General features: G+C 40.0%; 1 protein-coding gene across 1 annotated transcript; it reads right to left on the bottom strand.

Moving 5' to 3' along the window:
* Positions 1 to 21,656: 21,656 nt before the first annotated feature.
* Positions 21,657 to 26,567, bottom strand: LOC143918131 (uncharacterized). Its single transcript, XM_077439847.1, has 2 exons — positions 26,125 to 26,567; positions 21,657 to 24,010 (listed from the first exon to the last, which is right to left on the bottom strand). Exon 2 carries the CDS (start codon positions 23,977 to 23,979, stop codon positions 23,353 to 23,355), a length of 627 nt encoding a protein of 208 aa, XP_077295973.1. The 5' UTR covers positions 23,980 to 24,010; positions 26,125 to 26,567; the 3' UTR covers positions 21,657 to 23,352.
* Positions 26,568 to 27,691: the final 1,124 nt, after the last annotated feature.

Raw genomic sequence — 27,691 nt, 5'->3', positions numbered from 1 at the left:
GTTGGTCTAAGTACAATTCGCTCAATCCACGGCGTACGTAACATTGCCTCCCTCTTAGGTCAAATCGTCCCGATTGACCAACAAATCATAACTGATAAATCTACAGTGGTTACATTTATCTCCGATATCCGTCACAGTTACATTTACAATTACAGCCGTTATCTTTACAGCTACAATGGAAACAATGACATTTAAATTCTACTACCGTTACCTTTACAATTCTAATTCTGTTACAGTTAGATTAACGTCACCTTTACAATTGAAACAATTACATTAAACCTTCGTTAAACTTCAATTTACGACACCTTTACAATGTAAACAATTACATTAAACTTTCGTTAAACTTCAATTTACGACACCTTTACAATGTAAACAATTACATTAAACTTTCGTTACACTTCAATTTACGTCACCTTGACATTGAAAACAATTACATTAAACTTTCGTTACATTTCAATTTACGTCACCTTTACAATGGAAACAATTACATAAAACTTTCATTACACTTCACTTTACGCCACCTTTACAATGGAAACAATTGCATTAAACTTTCGTTACATTTCAATTTACGTCACCTTTACAATGGAAACAATTACAGTAAACTTTCTAATCCCCTAAAATTAGTCATCCGATGTTTTACATTTGGAAATCATTATTTGTTAGCTCTTCGGTCCAAAATTTCTCACGTGTTTGGTCCATGTTGCTCGTATCACCAAAGTCCAAATTTTCTATGGCAGCCCCGTATTCCTGTCATGTGGCCCAGCATCCTGCTGCAGACCAACGTTCAACCCAGAACGTGCTCCAAAGCCATGTCCCACAAGAATCGCCACCATCCTCACAAAAGTGACGGTTGACCCTGGAAAATGTGCACCCCTCAGTCTGCCACTCTGTTGGTGGTGCTTCTTTTCCGTTCCCTTGACCCTGGAAAATGTGCACACCTCAGTCTGCCACTCTGCTGGTTGTGTTTCTTTTCCGTTCCATTGACCTTGGTAAATGTGCACCCAACAGTCTGCCACTCTGTTGAATGTGCTTCTTTTCCGTTCCATTGACCCAACTGAAATCCATTTCTTTCTGATGTATTTTCCCGTTACATCTGCGAGATGATCTAAACACTGCTGCAACTGTCCATGTATTTTTTCAGGTACTCGTGTTTCCACTAGTTTCCAACTAGATTTTTTTCGATGTTGACGTATATCAATTGTTCCGCTCTCTCTCGTTGAAGTCGCGATCTGGCGTTTCTTCGGTTTCAAATGTCCTCACGTGGTTGATCCAAGTCGCTCGTTTCCCCAACGTCCAAATTTGTTGCGGTAGCCCCCCCGTCTTCCTATCATGTGGCCCAGCATCTTGCTGCAGACCAACGTTCCACCCAGAACGTGCTTCCGTTGCCATTGCCTCTGAAGCGATGCCTCTATCCTCCCAGAAGTGACTTGATTGACTCCGCCGACTGACCAACCAACATTTATCCAATCTGATAAATGTGCCTCTCTGCCGTTGCATGGTTCCGATTGAATTCCATTTCAATCCGTTTACTTTCCGACTCTTCCAATTAGACTCGACTAGTTTCCAATTAGATTTTTTTTCCAGTTTGTTGACATCTGCCGTCAACAAACAGTTGAAGGGAATAGTGGCTTGTAATCGACATCTCTCAGTTGTAGTCGATCTCCGCTCCTCTTCTGACGACGATGCTTTCCCGTGGATCGACGTCACCTACAGCCGCTAACTCTTGCTACTTGCGGCGAATTGGCGAACTGCCCTCGTCCCGGTCGCCCTTTGGATGACTCTGCAATTGCCGGATGCTGCTCTCCGATGTTGCCCTTGACAACGCCTCAAGTTGTCCTCTCCCGGCAGCACTTGTACGAAACCTCCCGTTTCGTAACCTCCCTCCGTCATCCCGATGAATTCTTGCTCCTCCGCATTCCTGCTCTCCGCTCCTCTTCTGACGACGATGCTTTCCCGTGGATCGTCGTCCCCAACAGCCGCTAATTTTTGGTACTTGCGGCGTAAGTGGACCGGTGAACTGCACTCGTCCCGGTCGCCCTTTGGATGACTCTGCAATTTCCGGATGCTGCTCTCCGATGTTGCCCTTGACAACGCCTCAAGTTGTCCTCTCCCGGCAGCACTTGTACGAAACCTCCCGTTTCGTAACCTCCTTCCGTCATCCCGATGAATTCTTGCTCCTCCGCATTCCTGATCTCCGCTCCTCTTCTGACGACGATGCTTTCCCGTGGATCGTCGTCTCCAACAGCCGCTAATTCTTGGTACTTGCGGCGTAAGTGGACCGGTGAACTGCACTCGTCCCGGTCGACCTTTGGATCACTCTGCCTCTGCCGGATCCTGCCCATCGTCGACAGTGTCTCTAGTTGTCCTCTCCCGGCAGCGCCTGTACGAATGCTTCGTATCCCCCTTCCGTCATCCCAATGGATTCTTGGCAGCCACCGCCAATAATGTCAAAGTCGAGTTGCAGTGATAACTGCAATTCGACAACCGAATATGTGATGACCGATTCTGTGTGTTGCAGTGAAAACTGCATTTTTTTATTTCGTGTCTCCATGGCTCGAACTCTCTTCTACAGCTCCCGAGGATGGCTTCGCTGTAGCTTCTCTTCCTTCGCTGGTGACTTTGTTCCACGGCCCATCTTGGATCCCACTTCTGACACCAGTGTTGCGTAAGGGTGGGTGGAGGATCCAAGTAAAAGCCAACAGTCGTTTCACAGCATTTATTGATGATTAAGGAGTTACACGGATTGCTAGTGTTCAATCCAGAATGAATTATATCGCCTACGTACCGCCTTATAAAGGGTAGATCTCTCAGGACGCCTAATCTGTTTACCTGTTGTATAGTCACGTATTCGGATATGTATTTCCAAGACATTGGGTCTTCCCGTATCGATTCTGAGAACTAACTAATAACGGTCATTGTTTAGCCTAAATGCACTTAGAGTCCAGATATAATCTTTGGAAGTAAGTGCATGCATTTAGTTAACCGATAACAGATATCCGTTGGTCTAAGTACAATTCGCTCAATCCACGGCGTACGTAACAATACTATGATTACTAGTCATCGGACCCAGAAGGTGCCGCGTATTGTTCAAAGGTTGTAAATGCATTGTTAAAGGTTTGCCGAACCTTTTTTACAAAGGATTTACAACAATGGAACAATGGATAGCACTGTGACTATCCGGTGTCTAATGATTACTAAAGGCCGGATAACCAAAGGTGCCGTCTTGAAAAAAACGGACCCAGAGAGTGCTGTGTATTTGTAAATATAGCTAAACCGCCCTGATTTCTGGAAAAATCACGGTGTCTATCCGGTGTCTAATGATTATATATTAACACTAGCTGTATTACCCGGCTTCGCTCAGTGTTTATAATATAAACCGCTTAAACATGACTAAGCTAATTTAATTAAAAAAAAAAAAAAATTTAAAAAAAATTTAAAAATTTAAAAAAAAAAATAAAAAAAAAATAAAAAAAAAATCAAAAAAAAAAATAAAAATAAAATAAAAAAAAATCAAAAAAAAAAATAAAAAAAAAATCAAAAAAAAATCAAAAAAAAATTTTTAAAAAATCAAAAAAAAAAATCAAAATTTTTTTTTTGCCTTCTAGGGCTTCGCCCTCGGCGCCCCCCTGAGCCTTTGCCTTCTAGGGCTTCGCCCCTCCACGCCCCATGAGCAATTGCCGTTTAGGGCTTCGCCCCCATGATCAGTTGCCTTTTAGGGCTTCGCCCCTCCGCGCCCCCATGATTAAAAGCCGTCTAGGGCTTCGCCCCCCTAAGTTAATGCCTTTTAGGGCTTCGCCCCCCGCGCCCCAAAGATTAATTGCCGTTTAGGGCTTCGCCCCCCTTAGTTAATGCCTTTTAGGGCTTCGCCCCTCCGCACCCCCATGATTAAATGCCGTCTAGGGCTTCGCCCCCCTTAGTTAATGCCTTTTAGGGCTTCGCCCCCCGCGCCCCCAAGATTAATTGCCGTTTAGGGCTTCGCCCCCCTTAGTTAATGCCTTTTAGGGCTTCGCCCCTCCGCGCCCCCATGATTAAATGCCGTCTAAGGCTTCGCCCCCATGATCAGTTGCCTTTTAGGGCTTCGCCCCTCCGCGCCCCCATGATTAATTGCCGTCTAGGGCTTCGCCCCCCTTAGTTAATGCCTATTAGGGCTTGCGCCCCATGAGGCTGGGCCCCCCGGGCCCCCTTCGGGGCCCCACGGGGCTGCGCCCCTTGTGGCGCCCCCTTTTGAGCCCCATGGGGCTGCGCCCCATGAGGCTGGGCCCCCCGGGCCCCCTTCGGGGCCCCACGGGGCTGCGCCCCTTGTGGCGCCCCCTTTTGAGCCCCATGGGGCTGCGCCCCATGAGACTGGGCCCCCCGAGCCCCCTTCGGGGCCCCACGGGGCTGCGCCCCTTGTGGCGCCCCCTTTTGAGCCTCATGGGGCTGCGCCCCATGAGGCTGGGCCCCCCGGGCCCCCTTCGGGGCCCCACGGGGCTGCGCCCCTTGTGGCGCCCCCTTTTGAGCCCCATGGGGCTGCGCCCCATGAGGCTGGGCCCCCCGCGCCCCCTTCGGGGCTTCACGGGGCTGCGCCCTCGGCACCCCCCTGAGCCTTTGCCTTCTAGGGCTTCGCCCCTCCACGCCCCATGAGCAATTCACAAATCACGGACCGTTGGACACTAAGTGCAGTGTATATAAAAGAAATATAGAATTAATGAGAAATAGAATTAAGTATAATAATATATAGCAACCACCAAAAGGTATCGGTATAAATGTACAAAGTTTTTTTTGCTCACAAGGATGAGGTTTGGAGTTTAACTGTAAGTCAAAAACCATTATTTATAGGTTTAAGTGAAACGCATGTAACTAGTGATTTTGAAGATTTTGAGCTGAATATAGATGGATATTGTGTTTTGAGATGTGACTCTAATTCTAGACATACGGGTGGGGTACTATTGTATTTAAGGGATGATTTAAGTTACGGTAATGTAATAGTTAATAAGGTTGATGGTGAGTTTTGGACAATTGGTGTGGATCTGCTTGTGAATGGAGTTACTGTGTTTTTGCTAGTAATTTACCGCTCTCCGAATGGTAGAAGTGGAAGATTTCTTAAATTTTTAGAAGAATTGAGTGAAAGAAGTATAGATGTGAGTAAAAATATAATTATGTTTGGGGACTGGAATTTTAATTGGTTACAGACAGAAGAATTTTATGTAAAAAAGTTGAGAAATTGGGTAAATGAATTGGGTTTTAAACAAAAAGTGACGGAAGCAACGAGAGTGAATAATTTATCAAGCTCTCTCATTGATTTGGTTATAACAAATATAATGGATCTGCGGTGTGAGGTGAAAGATGTACCGAGAATAGGAGACCATTCTATTGTCAACATGTTTTTGGGACAGCGGTTTAGTAACGGAGGACTTAAAAATATGCAGGTGACTGAAAGAGAAAACATTGATTATCAATTGATGAATGAATTGTTAAAGGAGTGTGTATGGGGAAAGGATGGTGATAGTGTGAATGAAATGTGGGAGATAATGTATCGTAATATAACATATTCTAAAAGTAAATGCGTAAAAACCACAAGAATCATGCATAAGCATAAGCTGAAACCTTGGTTTACCAAGGAAGTAAAGGAAAGCTTAGTTGATAAGAATGTTAGTTATAAAAGATATAAAATTATTAAGGCTATGGATGGAATCCAATTAGAAAAGGCTTGGTTAGAGTATAAAAGAAAGAGGAATAAATGTGTGAATGTTTTACGTAATGCGAAGAGGGATTGGCATGAAAGAAATATTGATGGTGCAAAAAAAGATCCCACAAAAATGTGGCGAATAATTAAAACTTTGATTTCCGGGGGAAAAAATGTTTCTTTGAATGAATTAGAAGTCGAGGGAGTAGTATATAATGATAAAGAGGATATGGTTGAAAGATTGAATGAGTTTTACATCAATAGTGTGAATGATATAGTTAATTCAATACAAACAAGGCATAATAGTGTGAATGATGATATTAATTTGGGTTTAAATAAGTTTGAAAGGTTTAAATTAGTGGAAATGGAGGGATTAAATGGTGTATTGAAGGGCATGAAATCAGTTTCTAGTATGGATGGATTGACTCTAGATATTTTAATCAACACTTGGGACATGGTTGGACCTCAGTTACTGAAATTAATAAATGAATCGTTAGAAGTGGGATCCGTCCCGGATGCATGGAAGGTGTCTACTATTGTACCGGTACCAAAGGTTACGGGCACACATAAAGCCAGTGAAATGAGGCCCATCAATATGTTACCAATTGTTGAGAAGATGCTGGAGGAAATCGTTATGATTCAATTGAAAGAGTTCATTAGTATAAATGATTGTTTGGTTGTGGAACAGTCTGGATTTAGAGTGAAACATTCAACAGAAACTGCTATCCAATTGGTGGTTTCTGATTGGATGGAGACGATGGATGAATCTAGCATGGTTGTTGGAGCAGTTTTTCTAGATTTTAAGCGAGCGTTCGAGACAGTAGATAGGAATATTTTATTACAAAAATTATATAAGTTAGGAATAAATGGTATAGTATTAAAGTGGCTTCAATCATACTTAAATAATAGAAGGCAAAGAGTAAAAATTGATAAGGTGTTATCCTCTGAATTTGTAACACCTCATGGAGTGCCGCAAGGGTCCAAATTGGGACCCTTATTATTTATATTATATATAAACGATATTGTTAAGGTAATTAAGATGTGTAAAATACATTTGTTTGCAGATGATACATTGATATATATAATTGGAAAGAATGTTGATGTAATGTCTGAGATTTTAAATATAGAATTAAATTATGTGAATGACTGGTTGTGTGAAAATAAATTAAAGTTGAATGTGAATAAAACAAAAATGATGTGGTTGAATGGTAAAAATAAAAATATATTGAATGAAATTAGAATTGATGATAAGTTAATTGAAAAAGTTGAAAATATAAAATACTTAGGTGTATACATAGATTCAGGACTAAATTTTAAAATGCACGCTGACTATATAATAAAAAAAATGGCTAGAAAAGTTGGTGTATTATGTAGATTAAGAAATATTTTAAGTAAAAAAAGTAAAATTTTAGTGTTTAATTCAATTGTCTTGCCACATGTGGTTTATTGTGCCACTGTGCTTAATTTGTTTAGTGGCCAAGATTTAGAAAAAATGCAAAAAATACAGAATAAAGCTATGAGAGCTATTTTGAATGTGAGTAGATTTAAGAGTATTGGAAGTATGTTAGATGAATTAGGATGGATGAGTATTAGAATTAGTCTAAATATTAGTACATTGTCTTTTGTTTATAAGTTAGATCATAAGTTATTACCTAAGTATTTTGATGATTATATAATAAGGAATAGAGATAAACATAGTTTTTATACTAGAAATAAGGACAAACTAGTTGTAAGTAGAGTAAGAAAGAATAAGACGGCTGGGGGTGTTTTTCACAGGGGTGTGCTCATGTATAATGCCCTCCCTGAGTGCGTCAGGTCTGCTAAAAACATGGATGCATTCCTGCGAGGTGCGAAGAGACACCTCTGTGAGGGACAGTACATATAAGTTAATTATAAATTTTAGAGTTAAGTATAATAATTAAGATGTATTTTTTTTTTTTTAAATTAGCTTGATAGCTAAAATATATATATAAATAAATAAATAAAATAAAATAATTGCCGTTTAGGGCTTCGCCCCCATGATCAGTTGCCTTTTAGGGCTTCGCCCCTCCGCGCCCCCATGATTCAAAGCCGTCTAGGGCTTCGCCCCCCCTAGTTAATGCCTTTTAGGGCTTCGCCCCCCGCGCCCCCAAGATTAATTGCCGTTTAGGGCTTCGCCCCCCTTAGTTAATGCCTTTTAGGGCTTCGCCCCTCCGCGCCCCCATGATTAAATGCCGTCTAAGGCTTCGCCCCCATGATCAGTTGCCCTTTAGGGCTTCGCCCCTCCGCGCCCTCATGATTAATTGCCGTCTAGGGCTTCGCCCCCCTTAGTTAATGCCTATTAGGGCTTGCGCCCCATGAGGCTGGGCCCCCCGGGCCCCCTTCGGGGCCCCACGGGGCTGCGCCCCTTGTGGCGCCCCCTTTTGAGCCCCATGGGGCTGCGCCCCATGAGGCTGGGCCCCCCCGGGGCCCCACGGGGCTGCGCCCCTCGTGGCGCCCCCTTTTGAGCCCCATGGGGCTGCGCCCCATGAGGCTGGGCCCCCCGGGCCCCCATTCGGGGCCCCACGGGGCTGCGCCCCTTGTGGCGCCCCCTTTTGAGCCCCATGGGGCTGCGCCCCATGAGGCTGGGCCCCCCGGGCCCCCTTCGGGGCCCCACGGGGCTGCGCCCCATGTGGCGCCCCCTTTTGAGCCCCATGGGGCTGCGCCCCATGAGGCTGGGCCCCCCCGGGGCCCCACGGGGCTGCGCCCCTTGTGGCGCCCCCTTTTGAGCCCCATGGGGCTGCGCCCCATGAGGCTGGGCCCCCCGGGCCCCCTTCGGGGCCCCACGGGACTGCGTCCCTTGTGGCGCCCCCTTTTGAGCCCCATGGGGCTGCGCCCCATGAGGCTGGGGCCCCACGGGGCTGCGCCCCTTGTGGCGCCCCCTTTTGAGCCCCATGGGGCTGCGCCCCATGAGGCTGGGCCCCCCCGGGGCCCCACGGGGCTGCGCCCCTCGTGGCGCCCCCTTTTGAGCCCCATGGGGCTGCGCCCCATGAGGCTGGGCCCCCCGGGCCCCCTTCGGGGCCCCACGGGGCTGCGCCCCTTGTGGCGCCCCTGGCGGGGCCCCATGAAGCTACTCGCCTTGCGCCCCCGCGGGGGTGAATCCATTGAAACGAAAAAAACAAATCGGCGCCCATGGATCGAAAAAAAAAAAAATCGAATCACGTGTTCGATGACGTCACCGATCTACGGACGACGACGACGACGACGAAAACGACGAAAACGACGACCAAGGATACATACAAAGTCTCTTTCCAAATTATAGATTAGACTAGCTGTATTACCCGGCTTCGCTCAGTGTTTATAATATAAACCGCTTAAACATGACTAAGCTAATTTAATTAAAAAAAAAAAAAAATTTAAAAAAAATTTAAAAATTAAAAAAAAAAATAAAAAAAAAAATAAAAAAAAAATCAAAAAAAAAAATTAAAAAAAAAATAAAAAAAAAATTAAAAAAAAATTTTTTAAAAAATCAAAAAAAAAAATCAAATTTTTTTTTTGCCTTCTAGGGCTTCGCCCTCGGCGCCCCCCTGAGCCTTTGCCTTCTAGGGCTTCGCCCCTCCACGCCCCATGAGCAATTGCCGTTTAGGGCTTCGCCCCCCTTAGTTAATGCCTTTTAGGGCTTCGCCCCTCCGCACCCCCATGATTAAATGCCGTCTAGGGCTTCGCCCCCCTTAGTTAATGCCTTTTAGGGCTTCGCCCCCCGCGCCCCCAAGATTAATTGCCGTTTAGGGCTTCGCCCCCCTTAGTTAATGCCTTTTAGGGCTTCGCCCCTCCGCGCCCCCATGATTAAATGCCGTCTAAGGCTTCGCTCCCATGATCAGTTGCCTTTTAGGGCTTCGCCCCCCGCGCCCCCAAGATTAATTGCCGTTTAGGGCTTCGCCCCCCTTAGTTAATGCCTTTTAGGGCTTCGCCCCTCCGCGCCCCTATGATTAAATGCCGTCTAAGGCTTCGCCCCCATGATCAGTTGCCTTTTAGGGCTTCGCCCCCCGCGCCCCCAAGATTAATTGCCGTTTAGGGCTTCGCCCCCCTTAGTTAATGCCTTTTAGGGCTTCGCCCCTCCGCGCCCCCATGATTAAATGCCGTCTAAGGCTTCGCCCCCATGATCAGTTGCCTTTTAGGGCTTCGCCCCCCGCGCCCCCAAGATTAATTGCCGTTTAGGGCTTCGCCCCCCTTAGTTAATGCCTTTTAGGGCTTCGCCCCTCCGCGCCCCCATGATTAAATGCCGTCTAAGGCTTCGCCCCCATGATCAGTTGCCTTTTAGGGCTTCGCCCCCCGCGCCCCCAAGATTAATTGCCGTCTAGGGCTTCGCCCCCCTTAGTTAATGCCTATTAGGGCTTGCGCCCCATGAGGCTGGGCCCCCCGGGCCCCCTTCGGGGCCCCACGGGGCTGCGCCCCTTGTGGCGCCCCCTTTTGAGCCCCATGGGGCTGCGCCCCATGAGGCTGGGCCCCCCGGGCCCCCTTCGGGGCCCCACGGGGCTGCGCCCCTTGTGGCGCCCCCTTTTGAGCCCCATGGGGCTGCGCCCCATGAGGCTGGGCCCCCCGGGCCCCCTTCGGGGCCCCACGGGGCTGCGCCCCATGTGGCGCCCCCTTTTGAGCCCCATGGGGCTGCGCCCCATGAGGCTGGGCCCCCCCGGGGCCCCACGGGGCTGCGCCCCTTGTGGCGCCCCCTTTTGAGCCCCATGGGGCTGCGCCCCATGAGGCTGGGCCCCCCGGGCCCCCTTCGGGGCCCCACGGGGCTGCGCCCCTTGTGGCGCCCCCTTTTGAGCCCCATGGGGCTGCGCCCCATGAGGCTGGGCCCCCCCGGGGCCCCACGGGGCTGCGCCCCTTGTGGCGCCCCCTTTTGAGCCCCATGGGGCTGCGCCCCATGAGGCTGGGCCCCCCCGGGGCCCCACGGGGCTGCGCCCCTCGTGGCGCCCCCTTTTGAGCCCCATGGGGCTGCGCCCCATGAGGCTGCGCCCCTCGTGGCGCCCCCTTTTGAGCCCCATGGGGCTGCGCCCCATGAGGCTGGGGCCCCACGGGGCTGCGCCCCTTGTGGCGCCCCTGGCGGGGCCCCATGAAACTACTCGCTTTGCGCCCCCGCGGGGGTGAATCCATTGAATCGAAAAAAACAAATCGGCGCCCATGGATCGAAAAAAAAAAAAATCGAATCACGTGTTCGATGACGTCACCGATCTACGGACGACGACGACGAAGACGACGAAGACGACGACGACGACGACCAAGGATATTTACATACAAAGTCTCTTTCCAAATTATAGATTAGATATAATACAAAATTAATTTAAAATTGTAAAATAGAAAATGATCAGTAGATCAGTAGCTATTAAAATAGATATAAGATGTATTGTGAACATAATTTAGTAATAATAAAAAGCATTTAAAAATCAAAACTGTTATTATATTACAAATACTGAGCGAAGCCGGGTAAAACGACTAGTACATGTGATATAAATGAATTTTCATAACGTACCGATCCATTGTTGGTCGATAGTAGCGGATGATGACTGATGAGCGTGGGTTGGTATGCGTGTGTATGTGTGTGTGTGTGTGTGTATTAAAAATAATGGCATAATTGAAGGGTAATGGTAACGTGAATGCGAGCGCGAACGCACGTGTAATGTTGTATCCGGTGAAATGCCTTGAAAGATGAAAAAGAGAGTGGCCGTTGACCCATGGTGTTGAGGCACGTGTCTGAGCGGACCGCGGTGCGGCTCCTCCAGTGCACTGGCCAGTATAACCTTCCCCAACACAGATAGCCGTCTGCAGGCGACACAAGTTCAACCAAAGTCAAATGTGGGCCCGTTCCGGCGCGTGGCATACCTCGCCAACCGTTGGCACAAGAACTACATCCCCCGTTCAAATTATCTCGACAATTTCAAACTTATTGCCTAGTACTTTCTGATATGATAGTGGTTTTACCCGACTTCGCTCTATATTTGTAATATAAACACAATAAACGTGGCGAATCTAATAGTAAACATTTTATTAAATTTATTTGAATAGTTTTATTTTATATAAATTTATTTGAATATTCATTTGTTTTTTTTTTTTATTAAATTAAACGTCACAGATTCTACCACCTAAACCTTACATACTTACATACGAAGACTTACATACGAAGACTCTTTCGAAATTATATATTAGACTAGTTGTTTTATTTATTTGGAAAATTTACAGTTTATTAAGTTACATAGATTGATAGTAAAAAAACATAATTATGTTAAGTAAACCATTAATAATTTTCACATATAGGTAAAAAAAAGCTCAAACATTTAAAATAAGAAACAAAAATGATAATAGAGTAAGATAGTTAGAGAAAACAAAAAGAAAAAAATAGAAATAACAGTATAATAAAAATATCAAAATAATAAGAATAATAATATGATAAAAATTATGAAATAATAAAAATAATATAATATATAACAAAAAGACAAAATAAATACCTCAAAATAAAAATTCATAATCACAATCGTAAATTTTCAATAAAATTAATCATCGAAAAACAAATTTGCAATAATCACTCTAGCTTGTATAGCATTAATATTAAATAAGTCAAACGTAGAAATTGTTAAAATTAGTGTGTTGACGGTAGAGCTTGCACGCCAGATGAATGAGCTTCTTCCATAATTAGAAAAAGTATTAGGTATGTAAAGGAGATCATTACATCTAGTCATTCTATTTGGCACACGCAATAATAGTCTGCTCAATAATTGAGGACAGTCAATCGAGCCGTTAAGGATGTTCAAAATTGTTGAGATGTCAGCTATCTCCCTTCTTTTGACAAGTGGAAGTAGATGCTGACACCTACAAGCATCTTCATAGGAAGTATAGGATAATCCAAAACGGCTACTGATGTACCTCAAGAATCGCTTCACGGTTTTGCCCGGCTTCGCTCAGTATTTGTAATATAAACAGCTTAAACATGGCGAATCTAATAGTAATTTATTTGTTTTTTTTTATTAAATTTATTTGGATCAAAAAAAATATTAATTGAATCGTCGTCATAGAAACTTTGATTTGTTTTCAATGTTACCAACCAACATTACATACCAAGTCTCTTTCGAAATTATATATTAGATGTATATGTAATATAGCGGTAAATGGGTTACATCCCAAATGTGAATCGCTACCAGGATAACCGCCGCTACGAAAATCGCTTTCGAGGATCTCCTGTCGTACAGGAAAATTGCCGTACCGAAAACTACCCAAATATTGCTCAGCAAATGATTTTTTTAATTGGGCAGTTTTCTATACGGCAATTTTCCTGTGCGACGAATTTTCGTACGACAGAGATCCGCGCGAGCGATTTTCGCAGCGGTGGTTATCATAGTAGCGATTCACATTTGGGATGTAATCACCGAACCATTATAGTTTTGGCTGTAAGAACATAGTGCGCTCACGGGATTGTCTATCGTCAAATCAAAATGGCCACCATTACCAAAATGACTGCTGCATGTAATTTATTTCAGTACCTAATCTGAATTCATATTTTTTTTACAAGGCTATGTTTTTATAAATCAAAGCGTCTAAAGCCGGCTATTCCTTTTTAAAACGCTCATGAGCATAAACGAGTTTAACCATCGCATTAAGAAATTACAAATTGAAATATATTTAAACAATTGAAACTTGGTACTTTTTGACGAGATAATTACGAGCGTCCAACAAATGATTCACCAATTAAAATTCATTACGTAAATAAATACATATATTTTGCGGAAATTAAAAAATCAGAGTTGTCGTTTTACAAATATGTATTTATTTCATTGACATTCTATGAACATCATATATACATGGGTATTTACCAGTAGCGGCTCGTCAGATTTCATAATGGGGGGCTGCAGAGTTTAATCAGGCTGTAGTAGTTCATTAACCAAACTGATGATCAAATGTAAGCAAAAATAACGTGCACATGTATTAAACTGGGAGGGCTGCAGCCCGCAGCGTATGTGGACGACAAAACATAGCATGCATTTGTACTGTACTGGGAGGACTGCAAACCCGCAGCCCATATGGACGAGCCGCCACTGATATTCACCTAACTGATCATCAATAATTAAATACTTTTTAATGCGTGTTAATTTCAATTCATAAATAAATATGGTTGTTGTTGTAACAATATATGAAAACATACCTGTGTAAAAAAAGTTATCTGCAAATAGATACGAATTTGTGTGATTATTTTATAAAAAAATAATCACTAACCTAATCGCTGTTTTCGAATTTAACTGAATTAAGCAATTCTTTATTCATGCCGATAATGAATTACGTTACGATAATTTCAGCGCATCGTACGATATATTTACGATATATTTTTTCCACACACACACTCACTCTGCAACGATACGATTCGAATTTAAAGGTTGGCAATATGCGCGTCGCCTCGAAAAAAAAACACGAATGGTTTTCGCTCGGAGCGTGCACACTCCGCGATGTTTACCTCTCGCTCGCTCCATGCACGGCCGTGAGCGTGCGAGCGAGACGGCACTATTTTGCGCACAATCTCCAGGTTTTTTGGTGATTTTATATAGCCTATTTATATTATTTAATCTACTTTGTTTATGCTCTAACAACAAAATTCCAATATCGCTGTTTGAACATCTTGATCCATAAGTGCTCAATGCTTGCATCGAATATTACATATATACGGTCAGTCGAGGAGTTTTTAAACAATTTGCTTTTGCTGCGGCCAATTTACGACTCGACTTTGTTGTCCTCGTTCAATTTGAATGCGCAGGTCTTTGACGGTTGTAATTTAGGCGTCGAAAGATTTTATTGTAACGTTGCGTAGTACGTAGTTGAGAAAATCGATACGAGCACAAGGGGAAGTAAATTTTAGGGAAGGGGTCGAGGTAGGCCCGAAAAAGGTACTTTGCGTGTCCTAATCAAGGGAATGTTTCGCCATTTTAGCATCAGCATCTCAATTTGAGCACAATTTTTCCGCTGAATGATTCTGAATCGTTGAAGTGTTGTGGTTTTTAAGTTTTTGTGTCATTTTTTCCATTATGCACACTTTATTTTCGATGGTTAACCTTGATTGTGAAGGTTTTTCATCAAATGCAACATTTTGACTAAAATTGTATTTATTTATAGATATATAGACCTGTTATCAAAGTGTCGTAATGTAATTATGATTTCTTTGTGTTTTGTTATTATACTATTATTTAACTTCGCTCATTGTTTTGGATATGTATCTGTGTATTGACAGGGACGGTCAAAGATTAAACGCCTTTTGATGCTAGCCTTATATTGAATGATCGAAACAACTAATTAAATACAAGTCGAATCTTCATAACTTTTTCAATAAAGTTGGAATTTGTTGATATTCTGTATTATGTAAAAATATCTCAACAACTCAAAAACTCAAAGACTACAATGATATGTGTGCGCGCGCAACAATCGTGATGTTAAATTAAAACAACATTATTGATTCATCCTCGTATATCATCAACCTTTCACCAACAACTACTGTTCGAAAGCCTCTCGAATCTTCATGAATGGGCAAGAAGCCCATTTTGGGCGACTTTCATCCGTTTTATTTCACTCATTTTCCTTAAATCGCAAGTCTATTCACCTTTCAATACTTTATTTTTCATTTTAAAATACGGTAGATTGGGTTTTATCTATTATAATAATACAGACGAACTATGGAAAATGTGTGGGCGCAGTGAATGAAAGTTTTAAAAGAACCGAAAGGAAATCAAGAGACCTTCATTCAATCGTGATGATGTAAGTTGTGTGATTATGAGATTTTGATTCTAATTACGTATGAGTCAACACTTAAATGTATAATTACAGTGGTCATTTTATTTATAATAAGATATAATATTTCAAGATAAAGCATATTATATATTTTGCTTTTAATTACTTTATCTATGTACGTGTAGTAACAATAGATGAAGTTTTTTAATCATGCGAAAATTCGAAATCGAGATTTTGACTGATTCGAACTCAGAATCGATCACTGATCACGTTTTCGTTATCTAGAAAAAAATGTCTGTGTTTCTGTGAGTTTTGGGGATTTTTTGAACACCGTTCGTCCTATCGAACTGAAACTTAGTATCAGTAACTGACATTCTTATCGATACGACTTTAATTTTTTTCAAATTTTTAAGTTTGGTACCAGAAATGGTACCTCCCTTTATAGGTACCCTTTTTTTTAAGTTTTTGAATTCAATTATCTCCCAAACCGCTAACCGAACCAGACTGAATTTTTTTTACTTTTATATTTTTTATTTAGTTTTTCTCGGAAACCTTTGGGTTTATTAACCTGAAATTTCATATCTAGATGTTTAAGCTTAATATCAACCTATGTATAGAATTTGATAAGCATCCATCAACCGGAAGTGGCAGTTTACTCCTGTTCGATTTTTCTTCCGCAATTTTTTTCGACCCTTTAAACATGTGTGCTCTTCACGAAAAAATTCAAGTATAATTATTGTATCAATGTGATGAAAATAAAAAAAATCACTAAATTTAATAAACCAGAAGTGGGATATTTTCCTCTTAGAAAAGTCAAAAATGTTGAGACCACACCCCTGAACGTATCAAGCTAAAAATTTGTATTTATATTCTGTATGACCAAAAACTTGATAAGGTTTTGGTCAGAATTTGTAAACCGGAAGTAGTAATTTTTTTAAGACAATATTTCATTATTTTATTTTGACCTTTTAAATTATTTTTATTTTCTTGATATTTAATGTGTAAAATATTTATCTTGATTTGAAGTAATAAAAAAAATTTGAACAAAATCCGAAAATTTCCCTAGATTTGCGCTCAATTTGTATCGAAAGTACTCTCATAGCCAGTATGTGTGAACGTGTATAATCATCGAACATATGTTTAATCATCGAATTTTGTTTTGTAACCTTCTTATATTCCTCAAATACATAGATAAAGTGGTGGGTTGGTCACATCCGAATTATTTTTATTGTATGCTTTTTAAATAAAATGCGCGGTAGACAAAATTTTTGTTCAAATTTGTCACAAGTTATATATAAATTTATGTCAGTCTATTCTGAATGCCCGAGTGCATCGCATCATAATAGAATAACTGAAAATGCTTAAAATCAGCATTTATATATAATTATATTATCAGTTTCAATGGTTCTCTTGATACGGTAGGTATATAAATTGATACCTAAGTCAACATCTATGTATGAAGCATACAGAGCATAACCCAATTTCCAACTGGGTCTATGTATTAGCACCAAGCCACTCACAATTACTCTTCATTAATTTGCACGACCTGACCCATCGAAGTACGCCAATCCTTTTTCCTTAACGGCAAGTAAAACCCATTGTATGCACTCGACCAACAAGTGAAACGTCGCAACGTTCCACCAACGAGAGTGCATCGGACGCGCATCGGAACGACAGCCGAATTTCATCGGCCCCCATTTTTTTTTTGGTACTTTTCATCGTCTTTCTCCCTCGCTCTTCTTCGTTTTTATTTTTTGTAACTCTTTGTTGTTCCAGTGGGGTCAACAAACCGCATGGAGAGTGTGCGCGCGCGCGTGTTTTTTTTTTGTGTATGTCGATAGCCTTGTGCAGTAGTTCGGGTCTCCCGTTCGGATGCGCACACAAATGAGTCGAACGACCTCTATTTAGGTCGTAGGGCAAAACCCTCGGAGCACGTGTGCACGGCCGAGGGTTTTGCCCTACGCCGGTGACGTCAGCCCGGGGCTGGGTTCCAGGGCAGGGCTCTGCAGTCAGCCGCCCCCACTGCCAAACGGGGTGCTTGTGGTTAGGTACCAGCCCTAGCTTGCCCCAATTTTCGGGGGGGATAAAGGGCCGATTCCAGGCCCTCGGGTCACCAACCTTACCGAACCTTACTGCAGAATACGTCTCCGGTTGTAGGAGTGAAGGCATCGAAGGTCGGAGTCGAAACTTGTGACGCGTTGTCGTAACCCACCCACACCCACAATGTAGATGAAGATCTCTTGTACATTATATTACGCATTAGGTGGGTTGACCCAAAGTACTTTTCCTACTTTGTAATTATGTTGTGAGTACCTACCTACTCCTAGCGGATTGAGCAAGTCGAATCTGGGCGACCGTGCGTGCGGTATTGATTGGGTGTGGGATATATAGAAATCTCCTGGGTATCAATCAAGGACTTTCTTTGTTCTGATTCGACGTTTTATGTGAAATAGATAAGTCCTTCTGGGCTACCTAGGTACATATGTACATATATGAGTCGAGTTGTATAATTAAGTTATATCTGGCTAACCATATCAGCTCAAAGTTTATATACCTACCTACACCTACGTATTTACCAATGAAAATACTATATTGTGTATCGAAATGTAGATCATTTTGGTACAAAACAGTAAGACTTTTAATATGAAAACCTAAACGGCAGTTTTGAATTAAAACCAAAAACCGTTTAAGATTTCGTAAGCAATAAGGGCCTGAAGAAAAAGATCTTTGATCAATGCGTTCTGCCAGTGATGACGTATGGATTTGAAACCAGGACATTGAACGTCAAAATGCTATATAAAGTCCAATGCATTCAAATAAGTATGGAACGATAACGTTCCATACAATACGTACTTTCCTCTTTATGTCTAGCATATAAATGTTAGACATAAAGAGGAAAGACAGGAAGCGGAACACGTGGGTGAGAAGTATGACAAGGGTAGTGGACATATCGGTAGTCACCGGACCCAGAAGGTGCCGCGTATTGTTCAAAGGTTGTAAATGCATTGTTAAAGGTTTGCCGAACCTTTTTTACAAAGGATTTACAACAATGGAACAATGGATAGCACTGTGAATATCCGGTGTCTACATATCGGATAGAATAAAGATATTGAAATGGCAATGGGCGGGCCACATGGCTAGAAGAATGGACGAAAGTTGGACAAAAGAAGTGCTAGAATGGTACCCAAGAGAATGCAAAAGCGTAAAAGGAAGACCGCAGGGAAGATGGGTAGACGAAATTAGGAAAATGTGTGGAGTGAGATGGATGAAAGTTGCACATAACAGTGACGAGTGGAAGCGTGTTGGAGAGGCCCTCATCCAGCAGTGGATACCCGAGAGAATGCAAAGGGTAAAACGAAAACCGCAGGGAAGATGGGTGGACAAAATTAGGAAAGTGTGTGTGGTGAGATGGATGAGAGTTGCGCAAAACAGAGACAAGTGGTAGCGTGTTGGAGAGGCCTTTATCCAGCAGTGGATGGTGAATGGCTGTAGTTGATGATGATGAAGCAAGAAGGGAGAGAATCCTTTCAGTGTTTTATGAAGTTGTAATTCTGATTTCGTAAGCAGTTTGTGTATAAGACGGAAACGCACTAATGTTTTGGTCATAAATTACACTTGCATGTAAACTCCCAAAAGACAACAACAAACCTTTCGCAAAGAAGTTTACATTTCAACAAGTAGCTATTAGTTATAAATGGATAGATAAGAGGACAGGGAATATTTTTGTCAAGAGTGTGTAATGTGTATGTAGATTATTCCACTAGCAGTTGGTTTCAGCGTTGAAGTTGTAACCTGAAATTTACATATTTTGTCATTTCCATGTAGACTTACATCAAAATAGTACGTAAACATATAAAATGTTGTTTTAAAAGATCCCGAAAAGACATAGCATGTATATTCCGCTAAACTGTATCAATAAGTAGTTATTTAACAATGTTGTTGTTCATTAACCATTAACGCACTTGCATGGGTGATCCACGAAGACCTTTAAACTTTGACCTTAACAATTTACATTATACTTTCAAATAGGAGCAATAATTCTTGCACTGAATACTTTCGTATGAAAATACAAAGTATGAAGTACTGGAATTGATTTGAATTGTTAAAACGAAAGTGAAATTGGATGGGTATCGCGGGATCAATGCTATCGCCGTTATCAAATCAAATATTGGTGTATTTCAGATACAGAATGTGAAACTCGTGCACACGGTGGTAAATGTTAGATGTTCCCCTAACCAGGTCCTTTTTTCCGGCCTACAATCAATATTCCCCAAATTGAATGTTGGGAATGCGCAAGTGCACGAAGTTCGTCTTCTACGCGTATTTACGCAACTGCGTCACAGAGCGTTCGTAATTTAATGTCATTGTAATATTACATAAATAACAAAATATGTGAGCAATGTTTTAAAAACGAAAAACCGACTACGGTAAACTTTCTATATACATACATAATAATGTAATTTTAAACAATGTAGTAAAACAACCGCAAAATTATCTTTTGCAATGAGTAAGTTTTTTTTTTTTGTAAATAGCAGCATGATAAACCAGACTCTGGCTTGATTGTTTGGTTTTGAAGCAAACTGTGGTTGAATTTGTATGGTAAGTAAACCATCGCCTAGTTTGCAAAATAAATGTAGGATCAAGTCTCTAGAAGTAGATAAGACAGTAATTATGTACATTGGCATAAGATGTAGTAGTGGGTTGCCTGGATTGTGTAGTTTAAATTAAGATTAGCGAAATCCTTGTATTTTCGATGATACTCCTGTTCATTACTAATTGATACGGAATTTGGCTTTTCTACAAAATTTAATCAGACATTTAATTATCTTAAGGTTTCAGTGATGATCTTTAAGTAATCTGATTATTTGTTTGATCTTTAAATAATCTACGTCTTTGCAGGGCTGTGTAGTCGGAGTCGAAGTCGTAGCCGACTTCGACTCCTTTTAAATTTAATAATTACTTTATAAAAATTATGAATTTAAATTGCATTAAAAATAAAATCGTTGAAATGTGCGTATGTTGATGTGTTGCAGTCAAAACCAATTCTTTCTTCGTCTCATATGTACTTGTTTTTATTTATTTAATTGATTTGTTTGTGTATGAAATTCCGGTCTCCGTGACGAGCCGGAATGTTAAATTACAGAAAACGCAAATATCGGAAGGCAAAGATCGAAAATCGAAAGATCTTAAGTCGAAAGATAAAAAAAGGGTGCATGGTAAACGGTACATACTCACTTAGTAAATTTGCGCGAGCAGGATACAACAGGAACAAGAGGAGCAGGCTTTTCCTCCCGTATTAATGTGCGCGCGCAGAATACGGGAGGAAAAGCCTGTTCCTCTTGTTCCTGTTGTACCCTGCTCGCGCAAATTAAGTGAGTATGTACGTGAGTATGTACCGTTTACCATGCACCCTTTTTTTTGATCTTTCGACTTAAGATCTTTCGATTTTCAATCATTGCCTTCCGATATTTGTGTTTTCTGTAATTTAACATTCTGGCTCGTCACGTAGACCCATGTCAATTTTTAGTGATATTTTTAACTTCTCTAATTTTTATATTTTGAAAATCGTTATATTTTTAAAGGGTTTATATTACTTTCACTTTGTTATTATTAACAATTATATACGTTGGCAAGAAAAGTCGATTTACTAAAATCGTTTTTGTTCAACCCCTGATTGTAAGTTGAGTCTAATACAGCGTTTCTCAACCTAGGTCCACATGGCCCCCCCCCGGGAGTCCCAGACCCTCACAAGGGAGGCACAAACCAAAATTCTACTTTTGGGGAGGCATAACGAGCTCTAGGGGAGGCACAGTCAGAATAAAATTATAAATTTATTATATTTAAATAAAATCGAAAGAGCTTAAATGTTTTATTTGTCATCAAACTGAATATACGTTTGCATTTCGGAAAATATACTAGCTTGTGCAACTGTTGGGGCCGCTTCAATGATTGGCAAATATCGATGATTTATCGCATATCTGAAAAAATATATGTCAAATATTTTTTTAAATAAGGTTGGGAACGCGTTCTCATGGGTCCTTAATATTATGATAAAAAAAGTCCACTTCAAGATCGCCTTTTTCGACAAATATGTAAGGAAAATGAGGAGGATTTTGAGCACCGTTACACCATTACACCATTAAATTACACCATATCGAAGGGTAATTGATTTTTTTAATCATGTTGTTATACTTTGGAACAGTGTTGTGTCCTTTATGAGTGACAGCCAATTTGGAGAAGAAATAGTTGGTAGAAAATGCGATATATTTTATTTATCAGATATATGTATTTGAAAAATTTAATTTGTTAAAAAAACAAGGAAAATTTTGTAATCTCATAACGTGTAAAATAAAATTATCGCGATTCTTGGAAAGCTCAATCTTATCAAAATTAAAATTAGACGACATTGGACGACGTAATTTCCATCATTGGTTACTATTTCTAATGAAATACAAAAAAATGATGATCTTTACATATATATTGAACATTTGAAGCATGAGGATATACAAGTTAGATTTAATGATATTATAAATCTAAATATTTCAGATTGGGTGATTGATCCACTTAGTGTGAATGCAATTGATATTGATATCGAATTGCAAGTTTATATTTCACTGCATTTCTTAAATCTTATCTCGTCGAATCTGGATTTAGTGGAGTTATGCATCTCCTTTCAAAAGCTCGTAGCCGTCTTGATGTTGTAAAAATTTTGTCAGACGGAAAATCGAAAGCAACCTGATATGAGGTTTGTAAAAAGAGGCGATCGTAAAAAGAGGAGAAGTGAAATATTACACTCAAAAGAGGGCCATGTTCCAAAAAAAAGTTAAGAAACGCTAGTCTAATCTACGTAACCTTGTGTCTAGTGCAAAGTGAAGCGACACGATGCGACAAGGATTCTTCAATATTTCCTAACGACAAACTGTCATCAAAATGACAGCGGTAACCAATTAAAATTCCAGTTTCTGTCATTATTTTATAATCAACAGCGCTACTGCATATTTAGGTTAAACGACGCTTTCTTTTTAAACGTTTCGATTTATTTGTATCTCAACGCACTTGGGAATCCATAAAAAATAATCACATGGAGTGGCGACGCTTTGTATTGCATCATTTAAAAATAATAGAAAATAAATCTCATCTTAGTAAGCCTCCTATCTCATCGAACATTTTTCAATATGTAATACGAAAATATTGCAAGACTATATACTCATATAATATTACTCATTATTTTTTCATTTTCGAAATCATAACCTTAAGAGGGCTGACCACCAGCGCTTTGTCCATACAAACGTATTACACGTCTCTCTTCCTCAATTATGGCACTAGAGAAATTATTTTTTAATATGCTATGGATAACCACCATTGGCATGCATCTGTGCTTTTATTTTTTTGATTAGTTATTTTTTATAGGAGCTAGGAGCCGTCAAACATCTATAAAATCGCATCTTTTTTACACCCACGAAAAGAGGACCAGCGTGCTTATTTAACGGTCGATTTTAAAAAAAATACGTACATAGTTGCACAGAAAATATCTTTCTCATACCGATGATGAATTTTTTTTAAAAATTGGTCCAGTTTTGGAGGAGAAAATAGGAGAATACGAAACCTCGATTTTGTCGATTTAAAATACGTATTATCTAGTCGAAGAGCAACTGTCGCATTCACTCAATATCTATATTGATATATATTGTCGCATTCTCTCAATATATACATTCACTCAATATGTATATCGAAGAAAGGAACGGCAACAAAATTAAGGTTTCGGGTGTACACCCCTCTTAACTTTCTCGAGTCGACCTGAAAACCATAGATAAAAAATACGCACGTCAAGAGTACACATGGTAGCCCTGACTGCAATAACAATCAACAAATTGCGCATGTACGTGCATACAATGTGTTGCATATATTTTTTCTGATTGGAATCTAACTAGAAAATATATAAATCATGTGGTGTGATTAACTGATTAATATCATAAGATCGTCACGTATTTCCGAAGATTGACAACTTCCATCAATGCGGCCGAAAAATGTCTATGGTTGCGCGCGCTTTGGTTCAACGAGCAAGATGCATTTAGGAAAGGTCTAAATAGGCGTTTAATCGGGCATTGGCCGGATTGTCGAAGGGAACTCGGTATCGGGTGTCTGTTCGGTGTTGGTGTTGGTGTTGGTTGTTGGGTGTTGGCCCAGGGAGGGGGTTGAGCAGCACGTGGTGGGTCGTTGTCCGCTGACTCCGAAGTACCCCGACTCCTCCTGGGACTGCAGCGCTGCGTCGACACGTGGCTGAGGCCAAGAACCCGACACGTGGACCGCTCTCGCCCGTCTGTGTTAGAGCTCGAAGCTCGAACCCGTGCCCGGAAACTTGTCCACTCGCGCTCTTCGGTGTTATTCACCCGCAGCATTATCTTGCTCGAAGGACGGATATCACACGAGAAAGCCGCTTCCCCTTTCTCCCTGGCCGTGACGCAATCGAGGACCGCTCTAATTGATAATTCGGAGGGGTAGCGAGATTCGATCCTGCGCCTATTATTTATTTGGGGAATGCAGGAACTGAAGAGCCAGGGGTTGATGAACTGCTGCCACGTGTAGGGTAGCCACATTGCCGAACAAATGAAGTTGTTTTTTCGCCTTCTGTATTAAATGTGTTGGATTAAGTCAGATTTAGGAATTTTTCGAACATATGGATGTACCTACATATAGACAGAGATTTGTAATAAGAATAGAGGGGCCCTTACGATTAAATAATTGTCGTCAATTTTACGCGGTACGTCTCTATAAATACGCTACATCGCACGGAATACAATCGGATCAATTTATAAAAATTTATCTCATGTTGTTGATTGTGTGTTTTTGAATGAATTGTGCAATTTTTAGCGATGCTTGCCCGTCTTGCGAGTAATATAAACAAATAGAGAAGTTTTTATCGGATATATGTACGTCTAAAATTATTTAGATCTGTCCGTGGACAGAATGTCACTTGACAACAATATCTAAAGCCACTTCTATTAATATTACATTTCTCTGCCTATAGATGTCCTAGATCTTGGTAAATTCGGATAAGCTAATAAACAAATAAATTTGTAATCATATAAATATAAAATTATTATTACAATTTTTCATTACTATATTAAAATGTTAACCCTTTGGATGCTGACCAACGCCGATAGGGGTTTTGCGAACAAGTCCATGGGCATGAAAAACGCCAATAGGCGTTGTATTTTGAGCATGTACAAAGTAAACAAGAATACTACAAGCTAAGCCTTTCCAGGTATCATTGAAAAAAAAAATGCATTGAACATGGGTCGTGTAATCCGTGTCATTCAATTGTCAACTTTTATAATGACTGGTTTACACCGGAATTTCTGAATTAATAACCATAGCAGAATTTCCCAATGGAAATCCCTAGCTGCTGAGTATTTTAGATTGTGGCTTGGCATTTAGATTGTGAGCATTACATTTTAACAACAATGAAGAAGATGGAACTAGTTTTGGAAAATACATTCATTAATAGACTTCTTTTGGTTTATTTTATACTAATTGTTTTACCCGGCTTCGCTCAGTATTTGTAATATAAACAGCGTAAACATGGCGAATATAATAGTAAATATTTATTTGTTTTTATATTAAATTTATTTGAATCGAAAAAAGTATAATATTCAACCAATTGAATTGTTGTCATAGAAACTTTGTATTGCTTACGAAGTTCCATACCAAAGATACATACATTATTTTTCTTACATATGTACATATATACAAAGGCTCTTTCGAAATTATATATTAGATTGTTGCAAGATATATTAAAGAGTCTAAACACACCTTTACAAAACTCGAAATCCTCGGCGGTAGTTATCCAGGGTAGTGATCTAGGGTTTGTTTGGATTACCTACAATTTTTATAGCTGCTTTCTATTGAATTTCTAAATAATTCTAATTGGAAATGCTGGCGAAATTTTCGGCGAGGCATACTTTCAACAGAAAAAACGTCAGCACCAAAGGGTTAATTAAATTCATTATTTTTTTATCATACATATATTGTTTTCTTATTTGTGTATTTATTATTTTTCATTTATATTTTTTGTCATTCATATGTTTGGCCACAGTGTCGTTTTGGGCAACTATAAGGGCGAAATCACACAGGGAAGAACGACACGTTTGGAGAGACAAACTTGGAGATTCCTTGAGTTTTTTTTATTTTAACGTAAAGAAGCAAAAATATGTATACTTAAATTCTGATCTAACAAATTATAAAATAAAGAAAATTTATATACATAGTCATCATAGTATGTATAATAAATTATTTAATCCAGAACAAAATTTCTTAAACGCAATTTCCAGTTTTTTCCAGATACGAGTTCATCATACATTGTAACAAATTATCAGTACAACGAAAACAATTTGTAGAATACCAGAAGGTCATTATAATAAGATTTATCATATACATACGTACATATATACATAGATTGCCGAAAACAAAATAATGATAAAAGGATTGCAGATTGAAAAATTGCAGGAAATAATTGGTGCAACATTATTATAGCCACAACATTTTGAAAACTCATTCAGTTGTTATTAACTAATGATGATCGTTGCTAACTTTGTATAAAAATACATACATAGTTGCCCCAGAATTCCAATGTTACATTTTGAAAGGTAAAAGTCACAGATACTTAATGGTACATAAAAATTTTCCCTTTAAAATAAAATATTTACCCAATGGTTAACCTACATAGGTCCACGTGTACCTACCCTTGTAATCATTCGACTGGTTGATTGTATCGTGAGGGTTTGTAGTTGCGGTTCCACGCTCTTCGACGTTTAAACTGATTACATTGATGAGGGGTAGCTGTCCTCCATTTATAAGACCCGAGAAACTTCTCGAAGAATTTATTGGCGTAGCGGCAAGTTAATGATGGTCATAAACGGTTTTGCGATGTGAAAACCCGATCGCTGTTGACATTTGCGACAACCGGTTCATTTTGTTAACTGATTCGGGTAGTCTAGTATTTGTATGTTGACTGTTGAATGAATGTGGTAACGATAAGATAAATAAAAGTTTTTTACATTATTTTCGATTTTTTTGCATATAAATCTTAATTAAGTGCTATAAGATTGCATCTGTTTTATGTACTTAATGAATAAATTTAAATATTTTTATAATATTATCCATACATATTCAAAGTATTAGCACTGGCACATGCTGCAAATGATGAAGTAGACTAGGCAGAACAATTGCAATTGCTCGTTATACGCATCAATTACTTTATAAGATGCGCCATTAATAAATGTGTAGCTAAATCATTTACATGATAATAAATATGTACATATTTAAATAATAAATGATAAATATATATGTACATATTACTAGTAATGTTCAGGATTTAATTTTAACGGGAGGGGGGTTCAACGGATAAAAATATATTTTTAAAAATTCAATCAAATTTACTAAGTAGTTAAGAAAATAATTTAAAAAATAAAATTCAACTTTCATTTCTTATTATAAAGCTCTTCAATTATTCAAATCGCTTTTTTTTTATAAACATATCTAGTGTTTCTATTTTTTTATTTGGTTTTGAGTGTTTGGGTCACTGGTGTATTATTCTCCCGATAATTGGCGTTAATATAGTGCTTTAGCTCAAATATTTATCAAGTGCTAAATATTCCGTATTCGCGATTTTCGTCGCAACGATTGTCGTGTGCAAAATAGTCAGTTTACCGTAAAGTGGGACAAGAAATCGGGATAACATCACGGTGCTGCCACCTATTGCTTGTTTGGAATATCGTGGTTTCGGCCTAACGTGAAGAGGGGGACACTAAATTTAATGGCTTTTGGAAGTTGGGCCAACTTCGTAACAAAAGCTTTGTGTATAAATAAAAAACCCATACATACATACAGGATGTTAACATGAAATAGATGGTAGAGCTGTGATATTGGCCCAACATAAAAAGAGAACATGACATACAAATATGTAAGGGGAAACTTGCAGGAGATTTTTGTCTAGCAATGATGAAATTAAAATGGTTGTGGCTATTTGCAGGTACTACACATATCTGCAAATTATTGGCTATTTGCAGGTACTATATCTGCGACAGGTGCAAAGCCCCCCGCTCATGCGCGTGAACTTATAATCCGATAATAATTTTTTACATTTAATGTATGCTACACTTGCTTAATCAATCGTTCATTATACATGAGGCAAATAAATTTCGCACGTTATTATAATAGATTTATATCATTTAGCTAGTTCGCGACTTGTACTTGTATGTAGGTATTATACGTTGTATATGATAATAATATTCTAACAATTAATATTAT

The sequence above is a fragment of the Arctopsyche grandis genome, chromosome 10, assembly GCF_051622035.1.
Source record: "Arctopsyche grandis isolate Sample6627 chromosome 10, ASM5162203v2, whole genome shotgun sequence".
NCBI lineage: Eukaryota > Metazoa > Arthropoda > Insecta > Trichoptera > Hydropsychidae > Arctopsyche > Arctopsyche grandis.
The sequence above is the reverse complement of the archived record's forward strand: the minus strand, read 5'-3'. Positions and strand labels throughout refer to the sequence as shown.